This window comes from Astatotilapia calliptera, chromosome 1 (genome assembly GCF_964374335.1).
Source record: "Astatotilapia calliptera chromosome 1, fAstCal68.1, whole genome shotgun sequence".
NCBI classification, from domain to species: Eukaryota; Metazoa; Chordata; class Actinopteri; order Cichliformes; family Cichlidae; genus Astatotilapia; species Astatotilapia calliptera.
In genome coordinates, this window is record NC_137422.1 from 23,516,900 (window position 1) to 23,534,096 (window position 17,197).

The window sequence follows — 17,197 nt, forward strand, 5'->3', positions numbered from 1 at the left end:
ATTTATGGTTCTCATCTCTTCCTCACTTCTCTACAGCTAGTGCTTGCAGCAGCAGCCCCCTGTGGTAATGAGACCTCGCTACTAGTTGTTGTTGGTACTACCGTTCACAGAGTTCCGAGACCTAATCAAAAATTAATGAAACTAAATAAAAATATTAGAAGCTAAAATGGAAAAAGCAATGCATCTCCTAAAGCTAACCTCAGCTGAAAACAACTGAAAACTAAAACTCTAAACTGATAGCAAAAGTATTCCTATATCAAATATTAACGTGGAATCTATTGTTATTTTCTTCTGACAATTTATTAGACACATTGTTAACACTGTGATAAACATTCACCTGCCTTCAGAAGTGCGTCAGTTATTCATGGCGTGTATCCTAGAAACAATCCTCCATCCTGAAACCGGTTTGAGTTTCCCGGGCCTGACGTCACTGCCAACGCTCACTCATTGGCCCAGTTTAGGAAGACCAAGCGTTCCCAGGACAACAAAACGCTAAACAACTGACCGAGGTAACCTGCGGCAGCTACTGACCCGCTCAGAAACACCGAGGATTAACATTCGCTTCAGTACATTCGAAGTTTTCTGCGTTAAAGAAAGTTAAAGGCTTGAGTTGAGAAAGCGGGAATCCAGGAGAAGAACCTCAAACATGGTAAATCCTAGAAGCGAATTTAACGTTAGCTTGGCTGCTAGTTCACGACCTCAAAGTTAACATAACGCCGGTTTCTGGTCACGTGTTTTCTCCTCCCGTGTTATTGTTGTGGACACAGAGTGGTAACAGGATGTACAGCCACCAGCAGAGGTTAATGGCTCAGCGGCGGGTCCAGGAGCAGCACCGGCAGCAGGAGGCCCAGCGGGTGGACAGAGAGCGGCAGGTCCAGGCCAGCCTGAGGGAGGAGGAGGGCTTCGAGAGGAGGAGGTACCTGCGACAGGTGCAGCAGGAGCTCAAGGAGAAGCAGATAGAGAGCGCACTGCTCAAGGTTTGTGTGTCTGTTTCGGGGGTGACAATTGACATTTAAGCACGCTCTATTCGGTTTTATTTTTCTGAATATATTGGTTTTCACTTTTACAGGTGAGAGATGGATCCATTCTGAAATCTGGTGAAATTTTTAATCAGAAAAATCCTTTCAGCATAATAGCAAATACTTCAAATGAAAAACTAAATAAAATTCTTCTGGAATTAATTAAAATGCATGTAAAGTATCCAAATGAAACTAAATAAAGCAGTAGTTGTTTTTCCTTGCAGCATAAATAAAGTAATGGAATACATCTAGTATAAAGGCATAGAATAAGAGATTTTGAGACCATCTCCATTTACATATATAATCTTCTTCTTTCACTGTTCCCATCACCACAGTGGATCAACTCCTATCTCACCATAGCACCAACCCTCCGTCCTTAATTATAGCCATGAATTCCCCCTAAGATCTTCCTCTTTTCCTCCTTCTTAGCAGCTCCATCTTCAACATCCTTTGTCCAGTATATCCAATGTCCCTCCGCTGCACCTGTCCAGACCATCTCAGCCTCACCTATTGGAATTTGTCTCCAATTTCAGATCTAATATATTTTCCATTTCTGATTTTACATCAGACCAGTATCTTTGCAGCTAAACTCTTTACAGTCCAAAATAAGACATGCTTTTTAAAGTATTGACCAAGTCTTGATCGGATTAAGATGTGAGGAGTTTACTGTCCATGGATCCAAAATGTTAATTCAACTAAAAATGTTAATTTTAATGCCTTGTGACTTGATACTTCGCCATACTGGAAAATTCAAAGGTTGTTCCCAGATTTCTGCTTGATTACTAGAAGAACTTGTTCTTTGAGTTTGTTTTTAGTATAGTTAATCCTTAAAAAGCCAATACTGACAGTGCTGACAGGAACAGTGCCTATTGGGCACAGACTCAAGCCCCTAGAGCATCAGGCGGCACTTTGTCTTATCCTTGAGTTAAAATTATATGATATTTACCCCCTAAGAACAAAAAAAGAACAAAAGATCACAGAGAGACAGCAGCACATGTTTGTGGCCAGGAGTTATTTTGTTTCATAATCAATAACTGACTACAGATTTTAGATCCAAACTTTGAAAAAATATCCCTCTGACACTTTTCTCTTATCTGAGCTTTAAATGTGATAAATAAATGTGATTCGCAGGCAGAGGAGGATCGAGTTAACCGGGAAAAGCAGCTTGAACAGGAAGAGAGAATGGCCAGGGAGCTGGCCCGCATCAACCACGATAAGCAGAAAGAGGAGAAAATGAGGCAGTATATCAAAGAGAACAGGTACACACACACACTGACCTCGTTACCCTGACTTACTGGAGGCTCTGGGTCAGTAAACAAACACATTTGACATTTGTCACTTTCTGCCTGTTAAATATTTTCTCTGTGTATTTTTCAGCACGGAGCTTCGAGAGCTGGAGTTGAAGCTGAAGTCTGCGTACCTGAACAAGGACAGAGCCGCACAGATTGCTGAGCAGGAGGCCATGAGGTTTGAGACAATGGTGAGTCCTGAGGGCAGACTTTCTTTGAATATAACAAATACTCTTGAAGTGTGGAAATTTTAACAGAAAACACCCAAAACTCTCCCCACCCAAAACTACTACTTTTGGGTAAGTACAAAGAATACAAAGGCTGCTCTGAAGTCTGTAGGTTGTATAAATATGATGTGTCTTTTAGCGGGAAGAGGCAGACTACGCTCGCAAGATGAGGAGCGACCGGGAGCGGGTAGCCGTTGAGCAGCAGAAGCTGCAGCAGAAGCGCCAGGAGGAGATGGTGCAGTATCAGAAAGAGCTGGAGCAGCAGCTCATGGAGAGGGAGCGCAGGAGACAGGAAGCGTATGAGGAATTCCTCAAAGAGAAGCTCATGGTGGACGAGATCGTCAGGAAGATTTACGAGGAGGATCAGACGTGAGTCGCTACTAATTCATAATCTCTTCATGGTTAGTTAAAAAAATACCTGCAAAAAACAATAGCAAGTGTCTCAGACAACAGCTTCCTTCTAAACGGGATGCAGAGGTAGCACAGGATGAGTGACTTTTTGAAATGTTTTCCTGAAAGGGAGCGGCAGCTGAAACTGGAGAAAGTCCGAGCCACTCAGCAGCATATCGAAGAGTTCAAGAGACAGCAGGCCGAGTGGAGGCGCATGGAGCGAGAAAGGATGGAGGCCGAGAACCGGCGCATCATGGAGTTTGCCATGCAGCAGCAGCACATGGAGAAGGACAGGATAGCCAAGCTCAAAGAGAGAGAAGAGGCGAAGGAGCATCTTCATAAATTGGTGAAGACTCTCGGCTTCTTAACTCTTTGGTGACGACGCCGGAGTGCATCTGTAACTAACGTCTCTGTCCTCTGCAGCTCTGCGTGAAGATTGAGGAGGAGCAGCAGCAGCGTGAAGAGATGGAGCGCGTTCGTCAGGAGCTTTATTTGGAAGAGCAAGAAGAGGCTAACAGGCAGAGAGAAATCGTAAGGAGCTTTACTCTGCCCAGCTTCCTTCCACAGGAAAAAGAGTGTGTTATGTTGCGATTTTGAATTGACTGTATGGTGTGAATGCTTGTCTGATTCTCTGTGTGACACTCGCTCTTACTCTTTTGTGTAACAGGAGGAGATGGAGAAGAAAATCAGACAGAGGCTGATGATGCAACAGACCTTCCAGGAGCAGCTGGCTTTCAAAGAGATGCGAAGGCAGGCTGAGAAAGAGGAAGAGGAGGCCTTCAGGAAGATGATGATGGCCAAGTTCGCAGAGGACGACCGTATAGAGCAGATGAACGCCCAGAAACGACGCATGAAGCAGCTTGAACACAAACGTGAGGTGGAGAAACTAATAGAGGACAGAAGACGACAGCAGGAGGCCGACATGGTGCAAATTACTCTCTTTGATCATTTTTTTTTATCTTAATGTATACTTTTAATGATGTGCTTTGTGATATTTTGATTGCTCTTCCAGGAGCTGGAGGCTAAAGAGAGAGCGATTGAGGAGCAGAAAGAGGCATTGCGGAGACAGATCGTTGAAGAAGAGAGGCAGAGGCTTCTGAAGCGTCATGCGACACAACTCCTTGGATACTTGCCTAAGGTGTGAGGCGGTACACGAGTCACAAATAATTTTACGCAGCTTCAGATCAAACACATGTATGACCGCTTGTGTTTTGTTTCCAGGGCTTGCTGCGGGAGGATGACCTGGAACACTTAGACGAAGACTTCAGAAAACACTTTAAAACACGTCAGGCTGATGCGTTCTCTGATGATGGCTGGGAGGCCAACGATTAGATGCTTCTCCTCCAATCTGCCACTAGAGGGCAGTGTAGAGTTACAGAAGTATAGATACAAGGGACCGATTCAGGGACATATTTTTATTAAGAGGTGCTGACAGGCACTGAGTTAACATCATTCCAAACAGACGTGGCAACTCAGTCTGCCAATGTTTAACTGAAGAGACAAACCAAATCTACTTATCATTTTTTCTGACAATGTTCTGAGAGACAACTGAGGCCTACAACACAAAGAAGTATCCTAAAATAACAGTGACCACTGTTAAGCTTTTTAGCTTTTAAAAAATAGAAGTGGAGACATTCAGTGGTTATTACTTCCCCCAGTCTAGAGCCTTCATGAATTCTTCTTCTGTGAAGCTCAGCAGCTTAGCAGCTTCAAAATGCATCTGCACACACACAAAAAAAAACCCCTTAAGATTAAAAACTAAGCACAGTATCCACTAACAGAGTAACATGATGACTCGTACCTTTTGCCTTTTGAGAATGACGATTAGCTTCAGTTGTTTCTTGAAGGCCATGATGAGTTCAGCTTTCTGCTTTTTTAGCATTTTGTTTTCAGCCAGCAAATTTTCTTTACTCTGATGTTCCTCAGTTATTTTGTCCTTATTTATAAAAGAAGGCAAAAAGCAGAAATTAGTGCAGGCTCAGCAGGACCTCACCTTGTTTGTGCAATCGGAAGTTGTCAGAGCAGATATTTTAGTGTGCGGCTTAAAATTCAGTTCTATGTACATGTGAAAGATCTTCAAAATAAGATGTTGGTGTGAGGGACATAATAGCATTACCTTAACTCATATTTTTTCTCTGTATCTTTAACTACACCTATGAATTCATGTCTATAAAAGTTTTTCTGCTATGCCTCTTTAATTAGAATAGCTGATATACAAATAAATATAAGACACTTTGTGGCTGTTGTGTCTCTATAACAAGATTTAATGATTACATATTGGAATTTTGTTTTTGTTATCGGTTTTAAACCTCTGTATTTTAAACAAATGTTTTATTTTGATGGTAGTGTTTATACCTGCAATGGAAGTCTGCTTTTTAATAGGACTGGACTGGAAAAAAAAAATCTGTCCTGGCATTTTTGATCCAGGCGGCCCAACATGACCACTCGAAAAAAACAAAAATCATTATATATCCTGCATACACATTATATATATATATTCCATTTTACTTGATTATAGATATTGAAGCAGATAATATAAGACTATAAAACAATAATTAGACCCAAAACTAAAATCATAAACACTGATCTCAATCACTGTCAGAGCGACGTTAGGGGCTTCTCTCTTTTCCCGTTTGTCTCTTACCCTGAACAAACAGCCCTTTTTATACCTACTGCTTCATTGAAATGGTCATCCAGATAGAAATGTACAGACACGCAAGTCATATAAGACCAACTCAGTGTAGTTGGTGACTTGCAGAGTACACATCACAAGTTTGCAGCATGCAAATGGCATGCAAAATTAAGAAGAGTTATAAAAAGCAAAGCTCTGGATAATTTCTTTGAGGAGATAAAACAGCACAGCAATATGGATGACCCTCTTTCTGAGGAGGAGGATAATATAGATTATCAAGCAGAGGACAAAAACAGATCTGATGAGGAGGTCACAGGTGCGAACCTGCTCGTGTTTTGATTTGTTCATGCCATTGTCACTAAAAAAAGTCATCATGGCTATCACAGCCCTTGAAGGAAAAAAAGTCCACGGTGACATTTGGAATGACAGTGATGAGGAATACCTGAATGCTTATAATGGTGCCCTTCTTGCTGCAGTGTACAGATGAAGCAGCGAGACCAAGCATCGACAGGCAGAACTATTTTTCAGGCAACAATGTTGCTTCAGACCTTTATAGTCCTTAGATTTTACAGCAGACATACTAGAGCAACATCTGATATACTTGCTCCCATCAAGGATGTATAGGAGAGATGGGTGCAGCTCCTTCCACTGAGGTTCAACCCAGGGCCACAGGTGACCGCTAAAGAATATTTTGTTCCTTTCCATATAAAAGTGTTACTATAGGCAATAACACTTCTCAGTAATAGTAGGTAATATAACCTTTTTTTTTCTAAATTCTCTTGAGGTTTGATTTACAATTTTTTTTAGATAGAAACAAAAGGTATGCTGAGGAGAGAAAGGACCTGAAAGGCCATGCCAAAAAAATTAAAACCAATATTGTCAGACATAAGGCAGCCTAACAAGGTAACTGATAGGCAACAAACACACTGGATGATTAAACACTGTTCTGAGGCTATTTTCTTTGGCTGATTTAAGACACGGGTCAAAACTGACCTGTTAACTTTAGAGATAGTTACAGAAGCTATCACAAGATGAAGGTTAAAGTAGCGTTATTCAGTACAGACACTGGAAAATCACCACTGTCACTCCATAGACCTGTACACAAAGCAAATTGGTAAGAGAGTTGTTTTATATTGAATTGAATTCATACAAATCCTCCCTTTATTATGCAGACTCAGAGCAGAGCCCTCAGATAAGATGAAGAGGTAAAAAATGTCAGCAGCCTCCACCTGTAAAACTATTACTGTCTTGGGCTGTTGTCTCATTGTTCCCTTTCTAGTGCATCTGCTGTTCATTTTATTAACACCAAAGCAGCTGAAACTGATTAACAACCCCCTCTGCTACTTAACTGACCATATCAATATCCCACAAGTTTAACTGACTTGATGCTGTACTCTGATTAAAAAGTATTCCTTTAATTTCTTTGACTAGTGTGTATTTCTGATATAAAGACAAACATAGAAAACACAGACATGTTTATACAGGAATCTTTGTTTTAATGCTGTTACCTTTTTCTCCTGTTTCATTTTGTTCAATTGAGTCTTCAGCCTCTCCACCTCCTCTAGAGCTCGGTTCAGGCGGACCTCTACCGTGCTGTGGACAGCTGCTGCTTGTTTGTGGGATCTATTCAGATTTTCTATCTCCTACACAGAGCACAAAAACAGGTGACACACAACAGCAGCTCAGATGAATTACGCTGTCCAGTTTTACTGCTTGTTTTAAAGAAATTGTTGCAGTAGTAATTTCCTCTGAGCTGTTGGCGACACACACCTTGCTCAAACCAGACACTTCCAGTTGAAGTCCATCACATTTTTTGTTGGACTCTGCGGCTAAAGCTCGGTGCTTCTCGATTTGTGTCTGCTGAATGCTCACGGTCTTCTGCAGCCGGGCTCGATCCTCCTCCAGCTCCTTAATCTTTGCGCTAAGCTTTGTGTTTTCATCGTCCTGCAGAGACACAAGTTCAGACACTTCAGTCTGAGCAGTAGAAAAAACAATCCAGATACAATAATACATCCATGCTGTGTTAAACGATCTAAGGATCAGGACAAATAACCCTATATATTTTACCAAAGTAACTTTTGTTTCTCTAATGTAAGGCATCAGCAGCAACATTTCTGTTTATAGTTGTATATATAAATATTTACATTACCTTCTTGTAATATTCACATGAGATCTGGTCCAGTTCCTCTTGCATAATCCGGAGTTTTGCCTTCAGGACTCGTATTTGAGCTTCTGAAACTCCTTAAGCGACAACAATCTGATTTATACGCTTGTGAAAAAATCTATATAAGCATATGAAACTTATCACATGAATTAAATAATCTCAAAGCTCCAGTTTGGCCTTCATTTGGGATTCTCAAGGGGCAAAAATCATCTGACAGAAAAAAGCCTATTCGTGGAAAACTATACATGTTATTTAGTCATTGTTCCCACTGAATAAAAATGTGGTTTATTATTTTTTAAGTGAAATAAGCATTACCTGATCCTACATTGTCTCCAAAGTTAGGTATTTCATCCACAGCATTTTCATGAACTACAGCATTGTTCATTTTCTCCTCCATGCTGTGAATTGTCTTTGCCAAGAATAAATTAGCAGAATCTTCTACAGCTTCAAAATCATCCTCTGAGCTCCTGAAACAATCAAGCACAATTTCGTGAAAACCTGTAAACTGTGATTCCTCCTGGAGAATAAATCTCACAAAAGATTTATGAGCAGAAAGGCTTGAAATGGATTTAGAAATTATATACAAATAAAACTCACCCAGTTTTAAAGTGGGGATCTTTCACTTGTTTTCCACTCAGCATATTTTGTGATCTTGATGCAACAATTCTTTTGGTCGCCTCCTAAAAGAATTACACAAAAATACTGAAGTGACCTTAAAGAACTTACAGCACCTTGTTACCCCAACAGGACACTTCTAAGGTGACCCTGAGAGGTCAAAAACACTGCAACTTAAGAAAACACCAGCAAATAGAAAAATGTGCCACAAAAGCTAAAAAAGCAAATTCACAAAAGAAGTGTATCTGAAGAGACGATAAAGTAATGGAACAGCTGCAGAAGTGCTGGAAACCAAAACATCTGGAGGATTGCACTGAGACATACTTCAAAGAAATGGAGGATTATGTTTTGTGTCGTGGGGTTTCAACAAGATTCATATAATGCTGTCCATCGATGTTTGCTTTTAGCTTTTTACTGTTATCTTATCACTTCTGCTGCTGTTCTTTACTTGTTCATCCATGAAGTTACTGTGTGTTTGACCACTCAGGGCCGCCGTACACTTCACTCACAGATTGCTTACTTGTTGTTTCCAAGGTATAAAAAAAATAGAAAAGAAAGAAAAAAAAGTGGAATGGGAGGCAGAGCTTTTAGTTATCAGGCCCCTCTCTTGTGGAACCAGCTCCCAGTTTGAGTCCAGCTGACAGTCTCTCTACTTTTGAGATTGGCCTTAAAACCTTACTTTTGAATAAAGCTAATTGGGCTGGCTCACGTGAACCTGAAGCCTCCCTATGCTAAGCTGTTAAGAGCTTTGGTTGAGGGGCGTTTTCTAAGATGCCCAAGCAGTTTTCTTCACTCCCCACTGGCTGCTCCTCCGTGAGGTCTATTCCTGCTAAAAGGGAGTTTTTCCTTACCACAGTAGACAAGTGCTGCTCATATGAGATCATCTGATTGATGGGGTTTCTCTTTAATAGTACTGGGCCTTTTTTCTTCTTTAAATACCAATATAAAAAACCTTGTTTTCAACTTCTGCTAAAAAAAATAAAACTGAACAGAGCTGAAAACGTCCACAACAATAATACAAACTGCTGAGCAAAATGCCTGAGATACAGACCTTCACACCAGGCTGCTGCACAGCACATGTGTGAGTCTTTGTTATCCTGCAAGTGAAAAGTTAAACAGAGAGATGCAAATGTACATGAATATAAAAAAATATCTTTCTTTTCAAGGAGGTTTTGCTAAAATTATATATCCGAATGATCGGAGATAAGGAAATCAAACCTTTTACCTGGACGTCTCTTCTTCTTCAGTGTCTGTGAGCAGGACATTGGATAAAGGCTTTGAAAGAACTTCACTTTGTTCTCTCTAAAATAAACACAGAGTTTTGACTTTAAAGTAAGCATGCTCCCTTCTTAACTTCTTTCATCTGACTTTTTTAGTGCTACTGCGCTCACAAATTTTTTTTCTTCCAATTATTGAATGCAAATCTGTTAATAACTTACCATAAGTTGCTCAGCCTGTCTAACTAAATCTGCTGTTTTGGCTTCCAGCTCTGCATTAAGGAGTCTGTTGGAAATAAAATAATGAATAAGCAGATTTATATAAACAACTTTTAACAAGTTGAAATTTAGTACTGCAGGATTGTTGGTGATACAAGTGGGTCACTCTATCTGGAGTTACTTTTTTTTATTATTATAGGTAACCAGTACTGGTCAGTGCCCTAAAGAACTACTGATTAAACAAGTGCAAGAAATAGTCCACATATAACTTATTCTGACAGAAATGAGCAACTTAGACTAAAATGCAATGTTAAAATTATCAGAAGGGTTAGTGCAATTACTATATACAAAAATAAAGCAAGCAGGTGTGAGAACAACTCCTACTTATACTCTTCTTCTTTGGCTAAAAGTTCATCTGTGTGCTTCTTTGCCTGACCAGAAGCAGATTTTGACTGTGCCCTTAATTCAACTCTTTTGGACCTTTCAGCCTTACTGGTAGAGGATGGACGTTTCTTGACCTAAGCATCAACAAAAAATGACATAACAGGAGAGTTATCAACAGCTATGAAAAAAAAGTTTTCCTTTGACTTATTATTTTAACATAACTCAAATTTCAAGCTATTTTCTCAGCTTTGAGTTATTTTCTCAGAAGTTTCAGTTAGTGAGTCGAAATAATGTTTTATCAGTGGCACAAACAAGCATCCATACAAAACCCTTTGAAGGACAAATTTCACTTTCCATCTGATACAACAATACCAGCATTTATTTGTTAGATTTATACTCGTTAAGCTCTTATATTCTACTTTTTTCTATTTAACTATTTTCCACCTTTTGTACTTGTTTTTGCTAGTTTACCTGCTTTGTTCTGTACTTAGCTGTTCTAATTTCTTTTTATAAGTGCTGCATTATTTTATATTATCACTATCAGAGGTTATCCAGTTCACTAGAACATGGCTATGCCATATTATAAGGCTCTTTTTTGTAACTTTGATGTGCAACAGTAAGAATGAGACTGTGATGTTATGTTTTGGTGTTTTTTGTTTTGTTTTTTTGTATGTATTTTTTTGCTTTGTCAGTGCTCCTGTTGGCGGAAGCAGAAACGGTTGCCATAGTTACTTCAGTTAGTAAAACATTTTGGTGAGGCACAACTAAAAAGCTCAGCTTAATGGTCTGAGAGACATTAACATGAAAAAGTAATGTTACAAACCTGCGAAATGAAGGGCTGGACCTTTTTATCAGCACTTCTTGCCGCCATCGTGTCGCAGACCGAAACGACGCGTTAATGGTTGCATAGCAACAGCTGGTACACCGCGGGCACAGTACGGCAACCCATGAAAGACAATTACGGAGATTTTTAAACGATTACAGCAAGTCATTGTTTATCGACGTTGTGCTAAAATACTAAAAATAATGTTTAAAAAGGGGTACTCGGATAGTTGTTGAGTTATTTGTTATATAAAAAACATTTACTGACACTTAATATTCATTTTAATACACATAAAGGAAACCTAGTCATATGTTAACATTTTATTTCATGCAGACTCAATGTGATTACATCAGAGGGTTGAATGACAGAATACGGTCCGTGTCTTTGTAATAACTAAGTATAGAAGCAATATTTTGGCCCAGAGGCTTCCCTTGAAGACATAACTGGTTAGATAGCCACCAACCACACCTAACTCAAAAGTCATTCTGCACTCTGCAATGTGTTTTGCAGTGTTGTCAACTCTTCAGTAAGGATAATCGGTGTCCTAAAAGTCGCTAGAAGTAGCTAAGTGACGTCATCGCCCAATTTGCATAATTGGTCCTGCCTATGTAATTGTAACAGACGCTGTAGGAGAGAAATAACATCGTGGAAGAGACAGAGTGATTTTTAAAAAAAAACAGCCTAAAAGCATTTGAAATATATTTAGAACTACAAATTATTTTTTTCTTTTCTCTTGTTACTGTTTTCAATAATTCCAACCCTCCTCCTTTATCCGGACTTTGGACCGGCAAAAGTGATCAGAAATAGGCACTCTGGCGGAGTTACTTTTTTTGGTGTGTGTGTGTGTGTGTGTGTGTGTCTTTTTAAGTTGTATTAAACCTTGTCATCCACAAAAAGTAACAGTAAAAGAAGAACATTTTTAACCATTAACAATCAAAATGGACATAGCAAGCCTCACCAGACAGCTTCAGTCGAAATCGGATGTACAAGATGGAGTTATGGCTCTGCAAGGACATCCGATTTCTAAGTTTGCAATGATTGGGCTGATGTATTTCACTGCATTGATTTAAGAATCAATAGTTCAATAGTAAAAAAAAATTACAGTGTAAATGTAACAGCATTGTTTATACTTGTAACTTCAAAATAAAAAGCTTACAGTTGCAATTAACAGTAATGTATTACCCTGTAATTAATAATATTTTTATACATTTTACGCATTAACCCTCTGGTCTCTATCCTGGCCATTTGTGGCCACTTCTTTCTCTTTTTTTTTTTGTTGACCATTTTTGCTGTGTTTATGCCAATGGAATGAAAGGGTCTAGTTTTTTTCAGCTTTAATAATTTTCAGCTTCTTAAATTCATCAAAAATATATACACTGAACATTGTTCCTCTTGCCTCGATCATGGAAACTTTTGGCCACCCGAAACCCATTATTATGAAATTTTAAAATTCCTTGTTATTGACAGTGCTAAATCATGCAATTTCATCATTTACCCATTTTTGGCCAACAACCAATTTCATGTAATATTCTTAGTTTCATATAGGGGCTTTTGATGACTTACTACACTGCAATGGACCAATAGAATGACACAGGTTTGATCTTAAGGATCTAATAGTTTGTACATGACATTACAATTTGCAAGATACACTGGAATATATTATCATCAAATATTACACAGGCTGCAGTGAATTTCTGTTGATGCAGGTTATTGACCTTTGAGTTTCCCAGTCAAACTTAGCTTTGAAGCACATGCTAAAAACACTTTTACTCTTGTACATTTCATAACAAGATACCATGGCCAAATTTTTAACTCTCCAAAAAAAAAAAAAAAAAAAAAATTCAAAGCTGCAGCTGTAGCACATACAGTAACAAACACTGCTAGTAAATGTGTCCTTTATGCAGGTGCAGAAAGTGCTACTGCTGTAAGTAAGCCTGACAGCTTCCAGATCACTTATTTTTCTAGAAAGATGGCAACGGACTAACGGACTGGTGTAAGGACAACAACCTGTCTCTGAATGTTGACAAGACAAAAGAGATGGTTGTTGACTTTAGGAGGACACGAGGCGACCACTCACCGCTGAGCATCAACGGCTCCTCTGTGGAGATCGTTGACAGCACCAAATTCCTGGGTGTACACCTGGAGAAGGACCTCGGCTGGTCCCTCAACACCAGCTCCCTGCACAAGAAAGCCCAACAGCGTCTCTTCTTTCTGAGAAGACTGAGAAAGGCCCGGCTTCCACCACCGATCCTGACCACCTTCTATAGAGGAACTATTGAGAGCATCCTGAGCGGCTGCATCACTGTCTGGTTTGGGAGCTGTGCCATATCAGACCGCAAGACCCTACAGCGGATAGTGGGAACAGCAGAGAAGATCATCGGGGTCTCTCTACCCTCTATTGAGGACATCTACACTACACGCTGCATTCGCAAAGCCACCAGCATTGTGGCTGATCGGACACACCCCTCTCACACACTCTTTACACTCCTGCCATCTGGAAAAAGGTACCGAAGCATTCGGGCACGCACATCCAGACTGTGCAACAGCTTTTTTCCACAAGCCATCCGTCTCCTCAGCAAAAAGGGACTGACTGATAAACACGCACACACACACATACACTAACATTATCACTCAGCTTAACTCAAATACCTCAAAACATTGAGACTGGACTGACTAACCAACACAAAGCGCAAACACACTGACCTACACCACCAAACCATCGCACACACCAACCTGTAAATGCTCTTTTGCACAATATTATTACTAGATATATTATATATTATTATTTTTTTTGCACTAACTTGTCTTGTAGCACCTTGGTTCCTGGAGGAACGTTGTTTCGCCTCACTGTGTATTTTTAAACTGTATATGGTTGAAGTGACAATAAAGTTGAACTTGGAACTTGGAACTTGGAAAAGAAGGCCATTGCTGCTCATTTCTACAATCTCCCAGATGTCTTGGAATACAATGCCTTTTTCCCATGAAAACCACTTCACAGTAGTAGGAGTCCTCTAAAACCTACAAATGAAGAGTGATCCTGGAAGAAATGGGGAACACACTAGTGACCTCAACAATTGCAAGACAGCCTTGTCCCTGATGCTCAACTGAAAAAAATAGAAAGTTTCATCAATTATATGGTGAAAAAAATTAGACCTTTATCCCCTTTTTTCTGAAAGGTTACTGGTAAATGGCCTGCATTTGTATAGCGCTTTTCTAGTCCCTAAGGACCCCAAAGCGCTTCACACTACATTCAGTCATTCACCCCTTCACACACACATTCACACACTGGTGATGGTAATATATAATCTCCGTGGAATTTAAAGGATAAAAAATGAATTTAGATAAATGTCTGGTTTTGGTGACAAGGACTGGTGCTAATTTAAAGACTGAAGTTGGTCAAAGTAGAAAAATGTTTTAATATATCTAAATTTTATAGCATTTTGTGAACGTAAACAAAAGGTGGCCATTTTTGGCAACAAACAAGCTGAGAGGGAGTTTTGTCTATTTTGCTCTCCTTGCACAAAAATAACTGCATAATAATCAATGTGATGTTAATGACAGCTGGGATAGGCTCCAGCGCCCCTGTTATGCAGAAACTGACACTTTTTGCCACAAAAAAGCTGAAGGGATAGTGATTTTTTTTTTAAAAAAAAAACAGGATTGAAAAACACTTTATTTCTCAGCAGCATCAATAGTAACAAAAACACAATTTAGTTTTCACTCTCAAAGTCGATTGTTCTTATCTATTTTAAGTAGATTCTATATTTTTAAAACCTTTTATTCCAAAATATTGCAATACAGGATACGTTTTATTCAAACAAGAACTTTATTGAACAAACAATGAGTATAAAACATACAAGCAGATGAAGTATACAAGAGAATAGAACATGAATACAAATAAACAGGGTAAAAAAAATGAAATAGTTATATAAACACTAGGGGTGCAACGATACACAAAATTCATGGTTCGGTTCAATACTTTGGTGTCACAGTTTCGATATTTTTTTGATACAAAAAAATGTTCATGCCTTTTTAATTTGTCATTTATTAAAATTATAAAAATATATTTTAAATCAAAAGTACAGTTTTTAAATTTAATGTTGCTGAAACAACAAAATAATTTAAAAAAAGAATAAATCCATCTGATCGAGAAATCACTCATCTTTGGCAAAGAGAGTTTATTACAGAGAAATGGCTCTTTCCAAAATAAAAGCTACACTATACCCTTCTTCTGGGCTATATTCTCAGCAGCATATTAAACATATCAGGTCCCCATAAGGAGAATCATGTGCTAACAGCTGTCTAAATGACTCGGGTAAAGTTTGTAGCATGCGTGCTTGTTGTTTTTGCCTGCTTCCACTTGTCTTTGCACTAGGATGATGTCAGCGTAAATGTGCAGTCATATTCGTTGTGTTCCCACTAGTGCTGTCAGCGTTAATTTCGTTAAAATGACATTAACGCCATAACGCGGCAAATTTCCGTTAACGAGTTACCGCGGATTGCCCGTACATGGGGCTGGACGGAGTCAACACGTTAACAAGCTAAGTCAAAGGAGCTTGCAAAGAAAAGCGTCTGGACTTCTTTAAGTTGCTTGAAGACGTTTCACCTCTCATCCGAGAAGCTTCTTCAGTTCTAAGGTCAAATGGTGGAGAGTCCCAGATATAAACCTAGTGGGAGTGACCCCCCACAGAGGGACAAAAGGACCCCCTGATGATCCTCTAATCGCCTGAGCCAAGGTGTGAAACTGGGTGTGGGTCCCAATCAGCCAGAGTTTCGAGTGAGTTCATTGTGAAACCTGGCCCCACCTTATCATGCGAATTCCTGAGGTCAGATGGCCCAGGATGTGAGTGGGCGTTAAGGCGTCTGGGAAGGGATCTCAAAACTGGATTATAGATGGCAGAGAGTTGGTGTCGTAAACCCCCGCCTCTGTTCAAAGATGGTCGCTCACAGTGGACATAGATGGCTTCTTTCACTCCTCTTTCAAACCATCTGTCCTCTCTGTCCAAAATGTGAACATTGGCATCCTCGAAAGAGTGACCTTTGTCCTTAAGATGCAGATGGACTGCTGAGTCTTGTCCTGTGGAGGTGGCTCTTCTGTGTTGTGCCATGCGCTTGTGAAGTGGCTGTTTGGTCTCTCCAATGTAGAGGTCTGGGCATTCCTCGCTGCACTGTACAGCATACACCACATTGTTAAGTTTGTGTTTTGGCGTTTTGTCTTTCGGGTGAACCAGTTTCAATAACCTGCTCAGACAGAAACTGGTTGTCCATAACATACGCCTGCCCATACCAGAACCCCACCGCCACCATGGGCCACTCGATCCACAACGTTGACATCAGCAAACTGCTCACCCACACGACGCCACACACGCTGTCTGCCATCTGCCCTAAACAGTAAAAACTGGGACTGTGAACAGAACGCCTCTTCAATGTGCCAAACGCCATCGAATGTGCGCGTTTGCCCACTCAAGTCGGTTACAACGACTAACTGCAGTCAGGTCCAGACCCCGATGAGGGTGACGAGCATGCAGATGAGCTTCCCTGAGACAGTTTCTGACAGTTTGTGCTGAAATTCTTTGGTTATGCCAACCGATTGTTGCTGCAGCTGTCCGGGTGGCTGGTCTCAGGCGATCCTGGAGGTGAACATGCTGGATGTGAAGGTCCTGGGCTGGTGTGGTTACATGTGGTCTGCAATTGTGAGGCCAGTTGGATGTACTGCCAAATTCTCTGAATCACCTTTGGAGACAGCTTATGGTAGAGAAATGAACATTCATTTCACGGGCAACAGCTCTGGTAGACAGTCCTGCAGTCAGCATGCCAATTGCACGCTCCCTCAAAGGTTGCGACATCTGTGGCATTGTGCTGTTTGATGAAACTGCACATTTCAGTTTCATCAAAAAACAGGCACACCTGTGCAATATTCATGCTGTCTAATCAGCCCCTTGATATGCCACACCTGTGCGGTGGGATGGATTATCTTGGCATAGGAGAAGTGCTCACTAACACAGATGTAGACAGATTTGTGAACAATATTTGAGAGTCATGGGTCTTTTGTGTATGTAGAAAATTTTTCAGATGTTTGAGTTCATCTCATGAAAAATGGGAGCAAAAACAAAAGTGTTGCGTTCATATTTTTGTTCAGTGTAGTTAGGTTGCTTAATATTTCCACTAAGTACTCTTTAAAATACAAGAATAGGGAGAATGGTGTAGGTTTAAGTTTA

The 17,197-nt window shown here is 40.0% G+C and overlaps 2 protein-coding genes across 3 annotated transcripts; one reads left to right on the forward strand and one right to left on the reverse strand.

Annotated features, from left to right (window-relative positions):
* The first annotated feature begins 470 nt into the window (after nt 1–470).
* On the forward strand, nt 471–4,601 carry mns1 (meiosis-specific nuclear structural 1). The gene is made up of 10 exons (XM_026169078.2): nt 471–649; nt 768–977; nt 2,151–2,278; nt 2,397–2,499; nt 2,675–2,904; nt 3,055–3,271; nt 3,349–3,456; nt 3,593–3,850; nt 3,938–4,063; nt 4,147–4,601. Exons 1-10 carry the CDS (start codon nt 647–649, stop codon nt 4,255–4,257), a joined length of 1,494 nt encoding a protein of 497 aa, XP_026024863.2. The 5' UTR covers nt 471–646; the 3' UTR covers nt 4,258–4,601.
* Nucleotides 4,326–11,119, reverse strand: tex9 (testis expressed 9). 2 transcript variants are annotated; one of them, XM_026169091.2, is made up of 12 exons: nt 10,980–11,119; nt 10,157–10,290; nt 9,776–9,839; nt 9,562–9,638; nt 9,388–9,433; nt 8,319–8,401; nt 8,037–8,188; nt 7,707–7,798; nt 7,328–7,501; nt 7,066–7,200; nt 4,727–4,861; nt 4,326–4,645 (listed from the first exon to the last, which is right to left on the reverse strand). In XM_026169091.2, exons 1-12 carry the CDS (start codon nt 11,025–11,027, stop codon nt 4,571–4,573), a joined length of 1,215 nt encoding a protein of 404 aa, XP_026024876.2. In that variant the 5' UTR covers nt 11,028–11,119; the 3' UTR covers nt 4,326–4,570. The 2 variants fall into 2 exon arrangements, with proteins under 2 accessions (XP_026024876.2, XP_080154921.1); XM_080298795.1 differs by lacking the exon at nt 10,157–10,290 and having other exon boundaries at nt 10,980–11,080.
* Nucleotides 11,120–17,197: the final 6,078 nt, after the last annotated feature.